Source organism: Macrotis lagotis, chromosome 3 (assembly GCF_037893015.1).
Source record: "Macrotis lagotis isolate mMagLag1 chromosome 3, bilby.v1.9.chrom.fasta, whole genome shotgun sequence".
Taxonomy (NCBI): domain Eukaryota; kingdom Metazoa; phylum Chordata; class Mammalia; order Peramelemorphia; family Peramelidae; genus Macrotis; species Macrotis lagotis.
Genome location: NC_133660.1, coordinates 176,261,604 through 176,281,002, shown reverse-complemented (window position 1 = coordinate 176,281,002; position 19,399 = coordinate 176,261,604). Strand labels below are relative to the sequence as shown.

The following is a 19,399-nucleotide window of genomic DNA, read 5'->3' as shown; positions in this document are numbered from 1 at the left end:
AGAAGTATACTACATTCACTTTTTTAAAACGTCTTTAAGTTTCTTCTTTCTTTTTTCCCCCCTTAGTTCTAGGTCCTCTTTCACTATATGATTAATATGAACATGTTACATGTACAACTTTTACCAGATTGTTCACCATTCGGAAGGACAGGGAAGGGACAGTGGTAGAAAAATATGGAGCTCATAAACTTGCAAATGAATGAATGTTAAAAACTACTTTTGCATGTTATTGGAAAAAAAAAATTTTTTTAATTTAAAAAAAAAAGCAGGGCAGCTAGGTGGTGCAGTGGATAGAGCACCAGCCCTGGAGTCAGGAGTACCTGAGTTCAAATTCAGCCTCACACACTTAATAATTGCCTAGTTACATGTGACCTTGGGCAAGTCACTTAACCCCAGTGCCTTAAAAAAAATGATTAAAAAAAAGACTAGACACCAGCCTAAGGACCATGCCAAAATAAGTTAACTTTACAGAAACATAGCTAAGCAGCAATTCACAGGCCACTCTTCTCTCAAACTAAGCCCCTTCACAAACTACATCATGATCTCTACCATCAAATATTCATGATTCTCTTAAAATGCAGTTGCTGTGGTTGATGACCTTGACAATTTGAGGTGCACTGAATATAAAATCTTAAATTTACTGTTATCTCATTTAAAAAATTATCACAAAAATCCACAATTGAAGTATTTTTATCTATGATAACCTATTTTTATTTTAAGAATTTTCTTTTTAGGGTGGCTAGGTGACATAGTAGATAAAGCACTGGCCTTGGAGTCAGGAGTACCTGGGTTCAAATTCAGTCTCAGACACTTAATAATTACCTAGCTGTGTGGCCTTGGGCAAGCCACTTAACCCCATTTGCCTTGCAAAAACCTAAAAAAAAAAAAATTTTCTTTTTGGTGGGGAGACAAAATGGTTGAGATGTATGAAGCAGTATAAGGAGCTCCTGTCCACAAACTCCTCCAAACAAATCTACAAAATGTTCTAGAACCCATATGAAGAAAAATATTTATAGCAGTTTTTGTGATGGCAAAGATTTAGAAGTTGAGGGGATGATCATCAATTGGAGAATGGCCGAACAAGTTATGATATACGAATATGACTTTGCTCTAAGATATGACAATGGGGATTAGTTTAAAAAAATACTTTCGAATATTTATTTGAACTGATGCAAAGTGAAAAGAGTAGAACCAGGAGACCACTGTACATAGATGCTGCAAAAATTAACAACCGTCAAAGACTTAGTAACTTTGATCAATATATTTCACCAATTCCAAAGGACTCATGACAAAAAAAAATATATCACCTCCAGATGGAGACCTGATGGACTCAAAATGCTGGTTTAAGAATTTTCTCCTTTTCTTTATTTTTCTTTTTTTGGAAAAATGGTTAATGTAGAAATATAGATCCTATTTAACTTCATATAAATATATGTGTATATTTCATTTGTGTGTGTGTGTGCGCGTGCGCACGCGCATGTGTGTGTATGTGTATTAGGCATCATATTTCTTACCATGTCAATGGATAGGGGAGGAAGTGGAGAAAGAGAATTTGTAACTAACAATTTTTTTAAAAAGGAAAGAAAAGGAAAAGTCCAGATAGGATCACTGTAAATTTAGCAGCAAAATACTCTTGTACAGACCCAAATCCAAGTCAAGATTTTGCCGAAGTCAGATCAGAGAGAAAGCAAACAAGACTATGAAAAAGAACAGCCCACTCTGAGGGTAATGGAAGTTTGCAAGTTCCCAGCCTGTACCTAAGAGTCTGGGAACACAACATTCCAATAACATAATACTCAAAACTTCAAGAAAGGTGCAACAGCACCAGTCCAGACCTTCCATCAAGGAAGGTGGCAGAGGAAGAGAAGCCAATATGGCAGAGAAAAGGCAGGGACATATCTGAGCTCTCCTCAAAACCCCTCCAAATATCTTTTAAAAATGATGTAAACAAGGACAGGACAGTTAGGTGGCGCAGTAGATAGAGCACCAGTCCTGCAAAAACCTAAAAAAAAAAAAAAAAAAAAAAAAAAGACCTAAACAAATTTCTAGAGTGGCAGAACCCACAAAAAGAAGGAATGAAACAAGTTTCAGTCCAGGACAACTGAAGGTCAACAAGAAAAGTCTGTTGCTCCAGGGTGAGAGAGGAGTGTAATCTAGGGCAGGCCGCATCAGTACAGAGGGGCCCCAGTGAATCAGGAGCAAGTCTTGGACAAGTGAATCAGTAGTTTCCGGATCTCTTGGTCCAGAGATTGAACAATGGGTCAGCAGGAGATTTACAAGAGTCCTTTTGCACACCCCACGGGCAGGACACTTTTCTATTGCTCATACCTGGATCTAGGTTGCAGTCCTAGATCTTTGTCCCAGTGTGAGAAGGAGCACTAACACTGTAGCACTAGCTACCACAGAGGCAGGGATCCTGGTCTCATTTTCATTGAAGGGAGCTCATTTCCAGCACTGAAGGGAGTTCTTTAGTCACTCACAAACCAGTGCACAGTACATGAGAATAATAAACACACCACTCCCTAGATCATACCACCTTGGAAGAGCCAAATGCGTTTAGGTCCCCAGAATTACCTCTGAATACACCTGCACAAAAAACCTCAGGCTTTGGATAGTGCTTGCTCCACTGGGGAAGAAGAGTCCCACTTTCACAGAGGGTAAAAGTTAAGAAATAGGTTTAAAAAATAGCAAACAACAGATCATCAAAAGTTACTATGATGACAAGGAAGATGAAAACACATTCAGAAGACAACAAAAGCAAAATTCTACATCCAGGGCCTCAAAGAAAAACTATGACTTGGTCTTAGGCCATGGAAGGGCTTGAAAAATATTTTTAAAATTAAGAGGTAGAAGAAAAACTGGGAAGGGAAATGAGAGTGATCCAAGAAAATCATGAAAAAGAGTCAACAGTTTGGTTAAGGAAACAATAATATTGAAGAAAACAGCACTTAAAAAAAAAAAGCCAAATGGTAAAAGTGGCACAAAAATTCACTGAAGAGAGGAAGTCTTGAAAAGAATAACTGGTCAAATGGAAAAAGATTTTCAAAAATTCACTAGAGTGAAGAACCCCTTAAGAAAGTAAAATTGGTCAAATGGAAAAGGAGGTACAAAATTTCCCTGAAGAAAGTAATTCCTTAAAATGTAGAATTGGGCAAATGAACACTTATAACTATATGAGACAACAACAAAAAAAAAGAAACAAAAATCAAAAGAATGAAAAAAATAGAGGAAAATGTAAACCATCCCAATGAAAAAACAAGTGATGGGAGCAGCTAGGTCATGCAGTGAATAGAGCACCAGTCCTGGAGTCAGGGGGGCCTGAGTTCAAATCCAGTCTCAAACACTTAATAATTGCCTAATTGTGTGACCTTGGGCTAGTCAATTAACTCCATTGCTTTAAATTAAGAAAAAAAAATGACCCGAAAAATAGATCCAAAAGACATAACTTAAGAATTGTTGGACTACCTGAAAGTTATGATCAAATCAAGAACCTTCTACCAAGAAATTATCAAGAAAAACTTGCCCTGATATCCTAGAACAAAAAGGTAATATTTACAGCAGTTCTTTTAGTGGTGGCAAAGAATGAAAATAAGGAAATGCCCATCAACTGGGGAATGATTAAACAAATTGTGGCACATGAATATAATGGAATACTACTGCTCTACAAGAAAATAAGTAAGTAGATTTCAGGAAAACCTGTAAAGATTTATGAACTGATGCTGTGGGAAGAGCCAAAACCAGGCAAACATTGTATATAGTAACAGCAATATTTTGTGATGATCAACTATGACTGACTTAGTTTTTCTCAGCAGTACAGTGATCAGACAATTCTAAAAGGCTTGTGATAGAAAATGCCATCCAGAAAACAAACTATGGATTCTGAATGAACACTAAAGCATACTATTTTTACTTTTATTTACTTTTTCTTCTCATGGTTTTTGCCTTTTGCCTCTTATTGTTCTTTCACAAAATAACTAATATGGAAATAAATGTCAGCTTGCTGTTTTGGGGAGAGGAAAAGGGAAGGAGGAAATTTTATGAAATTGAATGCTAAAAACTATCTCTGGAATTAGAAAAAAATACTATTAAGATTTAAAAAAAGAAAGTATAAGCAGGATGCTCTCAGAAAAACATGTAAAATTTTATATGAAATAATGCAAAGTAAAATGAAAAGAACCTACAGAACCCTATATATAGTAACAGTAATATTATAGGATGATGAAAACTTAGTTATTCCCAACAATACATTAATCCAAGACAATTCTGTAGGATGTATGAGGATGAAAGGTGCTTTCCATCACTGCTGAATACAGAACAAAGACACTTTTTCCTTTATTTTTCTTGGAGATTTTGGTCTATTTTCTTTCAGAAAATGACTTACTTTTGAGGGAGTGGCTAGATGGCACAGTGGATAGAGCACCGGCCTTGGAGTCAGGAGTACCTGAGTTCAAATCTGTGCTCAGACACTTAATGATTACCTAGCTGTGTGGCCTTGGGCAAGCGACTTAACCCCTTTTACCTTGCAAAAACAAAAAAAACCTAAAATAGACATGTTTTGAATGACTACACATGTATAGCGTATGACAAATTCTTAATATACAATTCAAAACAAACTTAAGATTTCATTTCACACTCCACAAATTGACAAAAATGGCAATTGTGGAGGCATTGTGATGGCAATGGAGGCATTGTGAAAAGAAAGGCACACTAATTGATCATATGTGATTTAAAACACTGTTGTGGAGCTGTGAAATGGAAAAGATAAATGCAAAATTTGGAATTATGAAAATTTAGTAAATAAAATATCCATAATCTCTGAAATGGAGATTTCATCACAGAGTTTATATACTGCAAGAAGTCCTCACATACTTCAAAAATTTTAAAGCAAGTTTTTGTGATAGTTAAGAATTGGAGGGGACGGCTAGGTGGTGCAGTGAATAGAGCACTGGCCTTGGAGTCAGAAGTACCTGGGTTCAAATCCAGCCTCAGACACTTAATAATAATTACCTAGCTGTGTGGCCTTGGGCTAACCCCATTTGCCTTGAAAAAAATCTAAAAAAAAAAAATTGGAAACAAAGTAGTTATCTTAAAAATTGGGGGCATGGGTAAACAAATTGTGATATATGAGTGTAATGGAATATTACTGTCATAAAAGAAATAAAACAGATACTTGAAAAGATCTATATGAACTGATACAGATGAAGAACAAAAACTGTAAATGGAAAGATTAACTACACAACCAAAAGATCAAAAATAAATGCAAAAAATGCTGTAAAAAAGTAAAAAAAAAAAATTCAACAAGTTCTTGAACAGAGAAAGATAAAGATGCCACCAACCTATCCCTTGGTGGAGGTGGGAGGGCTCCAGGTCTTACACACTGCACATGTTTTGAGACCTTTATTCATTATATCAGTTGCGCTGCCTTTCTTTTTCCTCTCTAAAAATATTATTTGTCATATGGGATAGCCCTCTCAGAGAGAAAAAGGGGAAAGAATGATGATATGAGAAACAGAAGATATCAATAATAAAAGAAAAAATGAAAACTGCCCAAATTTCTTAAAATAAGAATATAATTTATTACTATCCCCTTTTTTAATCAAGGCATAAATGATAAGGATATGTAATTTTGTTATCTCTTATATTTCATGTTTTCCTTAAGGATATAATTTCTCTCTCAACACATTCAATTTTGATCAATTTATACCATGGAAACAATGTAAAGACTGTCAAATTACTTTCTGTGGGGAGGAGGGGAGGGAAGTAAGATGGGGGAAAATTGTAAAACTCAAAATAAATAAAATCTTTAAGACAAAAAAAAGTAAAGAATGCTAAAAAATAGTTTTAAAAATAAAAAAAGACTATCAGACTACTTTCTGGGGGGGGGGAGTGAGATTGGGGGGAAAATTGTAAAATTCAAAAAAACCATAAAAGAATGTGACTTCTTTGCTCGCTGACAAAAAAACACCACATTCATCAAAATATTTATACTAGTATTCTGTCTTAGTAAAGACCTGGAAACAAAGTAGATGCCATTCAACTGGAGAATGCCTAACAAACTGATACACAAATGTAATAAGACTATAAAGGATATAAAAGCAAAAGAATTTAAAAAGCCAAACTTTTTATCCATGTTATAATTTCAAGGGCAGAGACTGTTTTTGCCTTTTTCTGAATGTCTGGATTTACCAAGAGTACCTAGCACATAGTAATATAAATGCTTGTCGTCTAAGTGAAACCTGAGGAAAAAATAAGCATGGGCTCCAAAGTTATGAGAAGACTCCTGACTTGCCATTCTGTGCAGAAGCTTGCCGTTATGGATAATGGAACAGTGAAGATAATGTCATACTTTTTTTTTTCCATATGACGGTTAACTTTGATGTACTGGAGTTTACAAAAAGTCAAACCCAAACTTCAGAATGGCCTGATGCTGAGTGAAATGAGCAGAACCAGAAGAACATTTTATACAGGAACAGCAATATTGGATGATGATGATCAACTTATTCATTTCAGCAGTACGATAATCAAAGACAATTCTAAAAGACTTATGATGGAAATGTCATCTAAATCCAAAGAAGAAACTAATGGAGTTTAAATACAGACCAAAGTTATCCTCAATCTTTTTTTTTTTAATGTTTTTGCAAGACAAATGGGGTTAAGCGGCTTGCCCAAGACTACACAGCTAGGTCATTATTAAGTGTCTGAGGCCAGATTTGAGCTCCTCCAGAGCCGGTGTGCCACTTAGGCACAGTATTTTTTTTCCCCTAATACTTTTTCCCCTCGAATTCGCAACATGCTTCTTATGGATGTATGTTTAACATAATTGTGCATGTATAAACTATATTAGATTGCTTTCTGTCAGGGGCAGGGAGGAGAGGGAGGGAGAAAAATGTGAAACTCAGAACCTTGCAAAAAAAATGAATACTGAAAACTATCGTTCCACTGTAGGTGGAAAAAAATAAATGTTAAAAAAAAAAAAAAACAAGCAGTGGATAGAGCGGAGTCAGGAGTACCTGGGTTCAAATCCGGCCTCAGACACTTAATGATGACCTAGCTGCGTGGCCTTGGGCAAGCCGCTTAACACCACTGACTTGCAAAAAAAACCAAAACCAAAATCAGACCCTCCTTCCAGCGCAAGAAAAGGATGAGTCGACAGGGTTGAGTTTCTTCCTTCTCCTCCCCTCCTAGGCAAGGCCTCCGGGGCTGGCCGGACCTTGGGGGCTCCGGAAAGGCGCGGGCCGCGCAGGCGCCGGCCGCCGAGGGGCGCGATGGCACGGCGCCCGGTGACCGGCGCTGGCATCAGCGCCCAGCGCGGCTGTTTGTGCTCCTGCTCCTCTCACCCAGCACCCCCGTTCTCAAGTTCGGGTCGGACTTCCGCGGGGTCGGGCGCGCGCCGTGGAAAAGCGCGGCTGCCCCCCCCCCAACGCGGGCGGCGAGCCGGGGGTCTCGCCCCACTCCGGGGCCCACGCTCGCCTTTTTCTCGGGTTTCACTCGGACGGCAAGCTGCGCCCCTCCTTCAGCTTTAAGGGGCGCGCCTCGGGTCACCCCCGCTGAAGGGGCCGCGGCGGGAGGCCGGACGCAACGTGAGGGACCCCCCCCAAGGAGCTGGGATCCGAGAAGATAAAATTAACCTCTCCCCCACCGCGCAAAGGAAAAAACAAAACAAACCGCAGCTCTCCTTCCCCGTCCTACGGAGTCATGGGAAGCCCAAGGGCAGCCGGTCCTCGCCTCTCCCGCCGCCCCGGGGGCCCCCTTTCTGGACACTCTCCCGGGGGCCCGAACGCCCAACCCGCTCCGCTGCTCACCATAGCTGTCCGGGGGCGCGGGGGGCAGAGAGAGAGGGCGACGGCGGCTGGAGGCCCTTAACGGGGCTCCGGTTCCATTGGCGCCAACAAGTTCTCCCGCGAAATGGGGGCAGGGGCGACGGCGCCCCGTGATGACGCAAGAGCGCGCGCTGCGCACGCTCAGACCGAGGCCGCGGACCGGCCTCCACCGCGCATGCGCTCTGGGCCCTGCCCTCAGGGAGCTTCCATTCCCCTAAGTTCAAGTTCGTCAGGTCGTGACCCTCTCGGGCGGGAACGCTATGTAGAGAACTCACTGAGCGCCGGGCCTTCCAGGGCCGAGGCGACGCGCGCACTGCGCAGAAGCAGAACAGCGAGGGAAGGGGCGGGGGGTGGGGGAGGAAGGGGGCAGGAAGTAGGCGGGGCGGCCGGTGACGTCATGCCTCCGGTCGCCCTTGGGAATTGTTGTCATCCTCCCATTCCACTAGGGGAGCCTCCCCGTGCCTGGCTGCCAGCTTCCAGAAACCACAAGTTCAAGTTGGGCACCAGAGGTGGACTGGGCAAGCCATCACACCAGAGGGGTCAGGCCTTGACTAGCCCAGGCACCCCAAAAACTTTATTTTTTTTTTTTTAGATTTTTCAAGGCAGATGGGGTTCAGTGGCTTGCCCAAAGCCACACGGCTAGGTCATTATTAAGTCTCTGGAGGTCGGATTTGAACCCAGGTCCTCCTGACTCCAGAGCCGGCGCTCTATCCACTGCGCCACCTAGTCACCCCAACCCCAAGAACTTTAGCTGCCATTTGAAGGAGGCCAGAAAGCATTACAAGCAAGGGGGGAAGCAGCTGGTGGAAATGCCTACACATGGGGACTCTTAGAATCAGTACATTGGAAAGCAATTTGGAATTATGCAAATGGGGGCAGCTAGGTGGCCTGTGGAGTCAAATCCGCCCTTGCGTTGCAAAAAAAAATTATGCAAATAAAATAACTATCCATAGCCTTTGACCCGGAGATTGCATTACTATACTTATACCTACAGCTAGCAGTATCTCTCATGCCTTATGTTTCTTCCTTAAGGATGTGATTTCTGTCTCATCATATTATACCATGAAAACAATGTAAAGACTGGCAAATTGCCTTCTGTGGGGGGTGGGGGGAGGGAAGTAAGATTAGGGGGAAAATTGTAAAACTCAAATAAAATCTTGAAGAAAAGAAAAAAAAGGGGGGGCTAGGTGGCGCAGTAGATAGAGCACGTGCCCTGGAGTCAGGAGGACCTGGGTTCAAATCCAACTTCAGACACTTAATAATTACCTAGCCGTGTGGCCTAGGGCAAGCCACTTAACCCTATTTGCCTTACAAAAAAAAAAAGAGCTCCAGTTCAATAGATCTCCATCTGAACTAGAACTGGAGTCAAGAATGCCCTTGCCATTCAGTAGTGTCCAATTCTATATGACCCTATTTAAGGTTTTTTTTTTGGCAAGGACAATGTAGTAGTTTACCCTTTCTTTCTCCAACTCAGTTTAGAGATGAGGAAATGGAAAGAAGAGTTAAGAAGCTTATCAAGGGTCACACAGCTACTAAGTAGCAGAGGCAAGATTTGAACTCATTAAGATGAGACTTTAATGGAAACATCCTGGATAAAATACTGCAACCAGTTTGTATGCATGTCATTCAGGGTTTTACTGGGAAGACTTTATGTTCCAGGACTCAATGCAATTAGCTTGGATTTATCTGTAAGATTAAAAGATATGGGTGCAGCACCTTGCCCATAATAGGAAATATAAACAAATTAAAAAAAATAATAATAATAAAACCTCTTATTTCCATAAAATATACCAAGAAAGGGAAAGCATTGTACTTTTGAAATTAATAACTATGTCAAATGATTAGTATACACAGATTAAAAACTGAACTCTGATTTCCCTTTATAAGCGGTTCAATTAGTGTTTTAGTGGTAAACTAACTGGTGTAAATTCTTTGCATGCAAATGCCTCTGTGAAATTCCTGTATAATAAAGATAAAACTTATCCATAACCACCAGAAGTCCCCTGTCCATTCAAAATGGCTCACATTTACAGAATTTAAAAATTCAAAATACAGAAATAATTAAAAATTTGTATTCATTTGGGAATTTTCATCCTGCGATAATAATTGTAGCTTCCTGCTCCCTGGATAAATATTAGCATGTCCTGGTTTATCTGTTTATTAGAATATTTTCCATATAGAAAAGAGTTGATTAACCAGCTTTTCCTTTTCTGTGTTTGTGGTGACTGCAGATCCAGATCAACAACAGTGGACATATAATCTATTTATACACTAAAAGAATCATTAAGTCACAATCTATCACTATTAGACTACATGCTTTGTACTTTAGGAAATTAAGTACTAAGTATATCATTTATCTTAATGCAGAATTGAAGTCCAAATAATCTTCTTAATGTGATTATGTGTGAGTAATCTGGATATGTATAAACTCGCCTGATAGTTGATGTCTTATATCATAAGAATGTATACTCCATCTCCTTGCAAATGAAAAATAGAAAGTTTTCCCAGATATAACTGTGATTTTTACTTGGAAGATAACAAATGACATGAAAAACCTGTGGAACACTAAGATTTAACCAAAAGTATATAATCTTGAATGATGGAATATTCTGTTGATTTTGTTTTTAGAGGGTTTTTTTTTACAATGGTAATGAAATGAAGGACTGTACCACAAGCCAAACTTGAAGGTGGTTCTGCATGACTCCAAAGCCAGACCTCTATATACCACATAATGCTGCCTCTCTACATATCTTGATAAATATGTATAATGTTTCTCAAACTAGAAGTCAGGACACTAAAGCAATTAATAGAAAGTTTCAGGAGGTATGTGGAGACCAGTCTCTTAATACCAATGAACATTTTGCAGAAGCATTAGGATGTATGTACTACAAAGGCAGCAGAAGATTTTCTCCAAGTGTTTTAAATCTTCAGCTAGGCTTAAAAAGTTACATTGGGATTATTTTAGAATTTGGTGAATCACTGACTATTGAGAATCATAAAGTGAAAAGACTTGAATATCTCTGTTATAATTTATACAGTATTGCAAAGAAAAACAATTTTATTCATGCCTAGTCCACAAAGAATTTCAGAATTGGAAATGACTTCAGTAGCTATTTAATGTAACCTATACTTTTAAAGGAATCTGACTACCAGACATACCCATGAAGTGATCATTCAACTTTCACTTGAAGATGTTTCATAAGGGGTGAACCACAACTTGAGGCAGCCCATTCTCCTATGGAATAGCTCAGAGTGAGAGTGCAGAGCTATCAAAATGAGATATAATGGAAGACAAAAGGCAACAGTTATGCATTTTAACTACTGTTTGTATATTTTTTTGAAGCATGGTCCTTGGAACTAATACAGTACCCTGTGTATAGTCTTAGTACTCCAGAATTCAGTGGAACTGTTGCCTCCCATTTCAAGGAAGCTATGACCTTAATGCAGCATACGCAAGCATTGGCTGTTTTGGTTGTCATAGCAAACTGTTGGCACATTGGACTTGCAGACCATTAAAATCCACAGATCTTTTGCTGAAAAACCTGATCTTAAACATACTTCCCACATCTTTCAATTATGAAGTTGATTTTTTTAACTCTCAAGTGTAAATTTCATGTGTGTATATAAATACATTTAATTTCCATCTTTTTAAAAAATTTTTGAAAAACTTAAGAACTGGGTTGACTGCGGTGACCAACCATGATTCTAGAAGGTTGATGAAAATGCATGTTTCCCACCTCCTGACAAAGAGGTGATGGACAGAATGAGATACTGTATAAAGCCAGTGTGGAAATATTTAGCTTGAATATACATGTTTTGTGACAATTTTTTTAATGGAAGAGGAGGAATTTTCAGGAAAAAGAGTAGAAGTAGAGTTATCCCCAAGAAAAGGAAAGAAAAGAGAGTCATTGACACATTTTTTAAAAATATACAGAAGAGGGGAAGTTAGATGGTACAAAAAATAGAGCACTGGTCCTGGAGCCAGGAAGACCTGAGTTCAAATACAGCCTCAGATATGTAATACTTATCTATGTTGCCTTGGGCAAGTCACAACCCCATTGCCTTACAAAAACAAAAAAGAAAAAAAAATATATTTATATATATATATATATATATGCGTATGTATGTATGTATACACAAGAGAATGAAAGGAAAATTAACTTAGCAGGAAAACTTTGGAGGTTATATTTTCTTGTTTGACAAACTTACTATATTTTTAGATGAACAGAAGGCTATAGATATAGTTTAGCTAAACTTTAACAAAGCTTTTGATAAAGTGCCTCTTGCTATTCTTGTAAAGAAGATAGAGATATGGATTAGATGATAGTACAATCAGATGATTTCAAAACTGGTTGAATGGCCAGACTCAGAATAGTTGTTAATGGTTCAAATGTCAATGTGGAGGGGATCTACAGTGAATACCATAGGGATCTCTCGAACTTAAACTATTTAAGGGTTTTAGTGATGACTTTTATAAAGGTATGAATGGCATGTTCAGATGTTCAGATAACTCAAAGTTGGAAGAAATAGCTAATACAGTATATGACACAGGTTCTCAAAGTATATAGAAAGACTAGAACTTTGGGCCAAATCTAAGAAGATGAAATCCAAATAGGAATGAAGTAAAGTCTTGCACTTGGATATAAAAAAAAAATTCACTTCCCAAAGGATAAGATAGTAGAGACAAGAATGGACAGAAATTGTACTAAAAAAGTATAAGAATTTTAGTGTACTACAAGGTCAATATGACTCAAGTGTGATATGGCCTCCGGAAATAGGGAAGTGATAGTATCATTGGAAGAAACTGAGCATGCTTAAGTAGAAGAGAATATTCAAAGCGAACGTGATCATTACCTTTAAATATTTAAGTATTTGTCATATGAAAGGACTGAAGTCTTTTAGAGGGTAGAATGGAAAATCAGCAACAATGGATCAAAGAAGCAAACTTAGGTTCAACATCTGGAAAAATTTCCTAACAATTAGAGATGCTCAAAAATGAACTGGAAGAATTAAGTTATCCTGGCTTGGAAATCTTCAAGCAAAAGCTGAAGGTTTAATTGTCAAATAAGTTAGGATTCTTTTTGTGTATGAATTGGACTAAAGAGGGACTACAGGGCCTTCACACTCAAATTGTATGATTTTGTTATTTTGAATAGAAGAAAAAAGCAAATTATTCATACATAATAAGATTCTCATGGTCTCATTTATATTCATCTTTTTCCTCTTCTACTTTGTATATAGAAATGTTCATTTTATTTGATGTTTGTTAAATTTAGAATTTTAAAAATCAATTAAACATAAAATAATTAGGGGGACAGCTAGATGGTACAGTGGATAGAGCACCAGCCCTGCAGTCAGGAGTACCTGAATTCAAATCCAACCTCAGACACTTAATAATTGCCTAGCTGTGTGACTTGGGCAAGTCACTTAACCCCATTGTCTTAAATAAAGAAAAAAATTAATTAAAAAAATAAAATCATTTTTAAAAAACTATCATTTGAAAATGTCACTATAATGAATCCTACTTAGAACTTTCCTCTCCATTCAACCATAGTTGTTAAGCAAGTATTTTAAATTTCCATAAAAATCCCATGAATTCTGTCTAGTTACATAGATTTTGATTAAAGTTATCACAATCCATAAAAAAAATAGTAAATAAATGAAATAATCTAATCAAAGACTGCATGAAGTACCTGATACTACTGAATATCCTCCCCTTGAACCAGATTAAAATATAATTGGGAAATAAATAATAAGATAAATTTTAAAATATAATAAAACAGATAATGCCTATATCATTTTCTAAGTTACTATTAGTTTAGTGACTCTGGTTTCTTTTTGAGTTTGACAACACTGGTCTCAATGATCTGAGAGAGATAGAAGAGACCTTAGGAGGACATTAAATTCAACCTCCTTATTTACTGCTGAGGAAGTTGAGGCACAGAGAGATTTAATGACATGCCCAGAGTGACATAACTCATAAGCCTCTGAGGCAGGAGTGAAAGTCAGGTCTTTCTGACTCCAGGATCAACATCATATTCATTATGTCTCCTAGTTATTTGGACTTAAAAAAGGGCTTTAAGAAGTAACCAAGCTCAGAAAATCTTAGGGTCATTAGTTCAGAGATAAAGGACATCTTTGACATCATCCAATCTAACCCCCTCTTTCTACAATTGAGGGAACTGAGACATGGAAAGTTTGCCCAAGGTCACACAAATAGCAATTGTCAAACTCAGAATTCAAACTTGAAGACTTGTAACCACAAAACACTGCCTACTGCCTCCCAGTTATTCAATGATTAGAGAATGAATAAAATAAATGATAACATATGAATAAATTGGAACAGTATCATGACATAATATATGATGAGCATGAAGAATTTATGGGAACTTGAAAAAATTTGTATGAACTGATACAAAACAAAGAGATTCAGGAGATATATATATATATATACATATATATATACATATATAATTATCAAAATAATATGAAGGGGAAAAACCTAAAAGATGCTAATGAATCAATACATCTATAAATATTACCAAGTGCCTACTATGCACCAGGCAGTACAGAACTCCAATCTATAAGGCAATGACCAGTCTTGATTGTGGAGGACTGATCGACTATATCTCAGTAAAAAGGGCATGAATTACACCTGAGGAATAATTAGTCATATGCTCTTAGACATCATCAAGGTATCTGCTTGGCTGAATTGTGCTACTTTACTTTACTGTCACGTGGGAGAGTTCTGTTGGAACCAGGACATATTAGGAAAGAACAGCATTATAAAAAAGTGTCAATAAAACTTTTTTTTAATGAATACATGGTCAAAATTTTAAAGAAATATAACAAAATAATTTAAACTGAGTGAGGTATCACAGCACATAGAGCGCAGGATTTGGAGTCAGGAAGAACTCAGTTCAAATTCAGTATCAGATTCTTCCTAGCTGAGTGATCCTGGGCAACCTATATCTGCCTCAGTTTCTTCATGCATAAAATGGAGGTAATAATAGCAGGTATCTCCCAGGGTTGTTGCAAGGATGTAATTGGATAAATATGTATAGAGTACTTACACTAAACATCATATCTGGCTCTTAATAAATGTTTGTCATCATCATCATCATTATTGCAGTTATACAGTTAAAGTATGGAGCAGATAATCACAACCTGAAAGCAAACAAAATTTTTATTATCATTTTCATTAAAACTACATGTTGAACTGTAAGAAAGGTCTGCCAGTCTTGCTTATATGGTCAGTATATACTCCTATTCTTGCATTATAAAAGTTGGTCCTTGGTTCCCCACACCCAAATTAAAAAACTTCAGAATAAGTAAAAAACAAAATAAAACACAACCATTCAGTAGGATAGAAGAAACCCATCCAATGGCAATTCCAGGATTATAGCCCAGACAAAAAAAAAAAAAAACTTCACTTTACAATGTGACTTTGGGAGGCCCAACAAACCTTGAAATTCATCTTCCCTCCTTACTTTTCTCTATTTAACGTGCTAATGATCAATAAAAATATTCAAGAAAGGCTAAGAAGACAGGTAATCAAACAATTATGCTTGAATAACAGAATTATTATCAAAATTAAGAACTATTTTTCTCACTAGCAATTTTAGTGTCCTGTTAAGAAGTTTGGTTTCATATATGGATAGAAGGAACATTTAAATATTATTATTATTATTATTACTATAAGAGCAAATGTGCAGCTAATTCAAACAGCCCTAATAGAATTACTAGATGAATTGATAATTATAATAATTATTATATATATTTATATAAAATGTTATTCAGTTATTCAGTGAGCAATGGAATGAAATGGAAGAAAATTTTGAATTCTGCCAATTTTGCTATTTATTTTAGAAAAAACTGACGATTCACCTAATTTCTCTGCAATATTTTTCTGTCTGTTTAATAGTAATGATACCGCCATAGTCAATCTTAGAGGAATATGAAAAAATATGTAAGGAAGGGAATGAGCATTTATTAAATGCTTACTATGTGCTAGACTTGACAAATATTATCTCATTTGACATTCATAATAACCCTCAAAGGTAGCTGCTATTATCCCTATTTTAGAGTTGAGGAAATTAAGGCAGAGAACAGTTAAGTGACTTGCCGAGGATCACACAGCTGTCACACAAATTCATCTGAAATTAGATCTTCTTGATTCCAGCCCAGTGTTCTATCCACTGAACTAATTGCCTAAAAACAGTATTTTCCATTTTTTGAGATCCTAAGAAAGAATTGTAGGAAAGACAGAACACTGCAGCTTATGTCAAAGGACATGTTTGACTCTCAATTCTGCCACTTAGCACCTGTGTAATACTGGGCAAGTCCCCTCCTAACTGAGCCTCAGTTTTCTCAACTGTTAAATGAAGGAGGTAGATTAGAATGACTTCCAAGGTTTCTTCTAGTATTCTGTGATTCTATGATTATAGAAGTAATTGCTAATACTTTGGGCACAATTCTCTTACAAATATTGTCTGAACCATTCATTTTGCACTTCTCATATACTACCTTGTATTCTTAGTTATCTTTTTTTGGTCTATGTCTTGTCTCCTCAACTATACTGTAAGCTTCTAGAAAATAGAGAATCTTATACTCATTTAATACAGAACTCTTCAATAAACGTTTGTTGATTAAGAGAACAGGTGAATTGAGAGTTAATACTAGCTTTGCCCTTATCCTACCTCACCCAACAGTCTTAGGTAAAGCTATCTTTCATAAACTATAATAATTTTGATAAATTTTCAGGCACATTCATTAGAAGACAGATTTTCTTTTCTTTCTAGTACCTTCAAATTTATTATGTTTCTAAATATGTAACTAGTAAATAACTTTATATTTTATCCACTTATTATCTGTATAAATCAATGTAATGATAGTTCCTAGGCAATTATCTCTTTCCTTTATTTCTTCTACATGAAGATGGAAATGTTTTAATGATGAAATAGTGGATTAGTTATAAATATTGAGAAATTGTATACCATTGCTTTTGTTAGAATTTCTATTTGATGTTAAGAAGGGATTTTCCTAAAGATGAAATTGCAAAACCACTCAACCTAAAAAAAAAACTATAAAACTGAAATATATATAATATACTTTCTTCAAAACATTATTTTATCATATTAGTTGGAAAGCTTGAATAGAAAATGTCCATGATGTTTTTTGTTCATTCTCAATACATCGTTTCTCTACAACCTTAAACATACAAAACTCAATGATAATATTTTATATTTACATATTTTAATATTTTTCCCATAATAAAGAATAACTAGATTTTTTTAGTTACTGTAAGAAGGCTACCTCCCTCAAATTACATTGCTCTATATAACCCATCCTAGGTCTCACAGTTCAAGCTAATCATTGACAGACCTTTACAATCACAAGCTTTTGCTGAAGCTTTGATAAGACAGTCCAGCAGTTAGTAGCAAATGAAGGCAGACTGTGCAGCAGGATCTCAAGGGAATGAATGGTTTTTCTTCAGTAATGATAAAAGAAAACTGACTTTTAAAATACACACTAGAAGAAAACAATGTTCATCCAAGGACTGAAAGGCTCTGTCATCCTCTGGGCATTTTTCCTCACAAGAGCTGTCACTGGATTCCCAGGAGAAGGACAAAATCTATGGGAAAAGGATCGTAATTTTAACCCCATGAATGAAACCCAAATGTTTCTATATGACACTTTCCCAAAAAACTTCTTCTGGGGTGTAGGAACTGGAGCATTTCAAGTGGAAGGAAGTCGGAAAAAAGATGGTAAGGGACCCTCAATATGGGATCACTTCATCAGCACACACCTTAAAGATGTCAACAACACAGATGATTCCGGTGACAGCTACGCTTTTCTGGGGAAAGATTTGTCTGCACTGGAGTTTTTGGGAGTTTCTTTTTATCAGTTTTCAATTTCCTGGCCAAGGCTCTTTCCAAATGGGATAGTATCAGCTGCCAATGAGAAAGGACTGCAATATTATAACACTCTCCTTGACTCTCTTGTACATAGAAACATTGAGCCTGTAGTTACTTTATATCACTGGGACTTGCCTCTAGCGCTACAAGAAAAATATGGGGGGTGGAAAAATGAAACCATAATAAGTATTTTCAACGACTATGCAACTTACTGTTTCCAGACATTTGGGGACCGTGTTAAATACTGGATTACAATTCACAACCCATATCTAGTTGCTTGGCATGGCTATGGTACAGGAATGCATGCACCAGGAGAGAAAGGGAACTTAGCAGCTGTTTATGCTGTGGGACACAACCTGATCAAGGTACAGTACAGCTGGTTTCATATTAGAACTTTAGAATTTTTTAAATTGCAATACCAAAATGAAAAAAGCATAGACTAGGAAAAGATGAATTTTAAAATTGTTTTTACTGCCATTGCTCTTTTCCATGAATATTTATGATTACTAATTGTCTATTTCCAATCTTTTTCAATGGTAGTTTTTCTTAAATTCAATTTCTCAATCCTATTCGATTCCTAAAATGTGTCATTATGATTTGTGCTTTAAGAAACTCTATACCTCATTTTACATGATGGTAGTAAAAATGTCTATCTTCTTCCCCAAAATCAGAGTAAAGATTATACAAAACCTATTCCTGAAGACAAAAGAATCTTTTCTTGCCAAAGGCCCAGTCAACTACTTCATAATTCTGTTAGAATAAAAATGCTTAAAAATCTGAAGTCTATGACTTCCAGTTTATGATTAGTGATGCTTACTTGCAATAATGTGTGAAATTCCAAATGCAGGCATTGAAACTATGCCATTTTTAATTTACCTTGTTTTTTGTTACATGGGATAAAAAACTGAGTTCCATTAAGTCATGTTCAAATTAAAGTTATTAAAGAAAAATTGTGAAGTATATGAGAAATGGTATATTGTAGTCATTCTCTTAATACAATGAAAACATCAAAAGTCAAAGGGTTTTTAAATATCTATAAAAGTAAAGTGTATCTTTAAAAAAACATTTAAGTTATGCTAATGAGAAAATGCTAACAAAAACAGGAATGTAGTTATTTTCCCATAGTATAATCACATAATTAGACAGGAAAAGTTTCATTAAGGACCTTAAAAAAGGGTTCCAAAATTTCCAATGGCAAAAAAAAAACCAAATCCAAAAATTTAATTTCACATTAAATTTACCAATACCTTGAAAAAAAAGTTTAAAAATTTGTATCAGATTACTATTTGAGCGTCAATTACATAGAATACCAGGAACATTTTGATAATGGGGTTAAAAATGATTAGTCATAAAATGATATAATCTAGTAATGGATGTAATTAAAATTGTGCCATGATAGTCAAGTATTTATTAATTGCCTATTATATAAGCTATGTATACAAACATTAACTTTCATTTATCATTTTTCAACATAAAATTATCTAGTAATTCTAGTTATGTTTTCTGTATATTTTTTATTTTTTACAGAAAAGTATCTATACACATTATGATTTCCAGCCACACCCACATATATAGATATTATTTCAACCACCTTCTCATGAGCAGTATCAGCTTTACATAAAAAAGGATTGTTATATATTTCTGTACCTCTGTATTTCATAT

General features: G+C 36.4%; 2 protein-coding genes across 3 annotated transcripts in view; one reads left to right on the top strand and one right to left on the bottom strand.

Annotated features, from left to right (window-relative positions):
* RFC1 (replication factor C subunit 1) overlaps positions 1–7,932 on the bottom strand; it is a 99,443-nt gene extending 91,511 nt beyond the window's left edge. For both annotated transcript variants that reach the window (XM_074229618.1, XM_074229619.1), the window contains exon 1: positions 7,803–7,932. In XM_074229618.1, coding sequence (XP_074085719.1) covers positions 7,803–7,805 — 3 coding nt within the window. In that variant the 5' untranslated portion in view covers positions 7,806–7,932. The remainder of the gene's footprint in view (positions 1–7,802) is intronic.
* A 9,326-nt stretch (positions 7,933–17,258) lies between these two features.
* Positions 17,259–19,399, top strand: part of KLB (klotho beta) — a 54,652-nt gene continuing 52,511 nt past the window's right edge. The window contains exon 1 of the mRNA XM_074229614.1: positions 17,259–18,102. Coding sequence (XP_074085715.1) covers positions 17,365–18,102 — 738 coding nt within the window. The 5' untranslated portion in view covers positions 17,259–17,364. The remainder of the gene's footprint in view (positions 18,103–19,399) is intronic.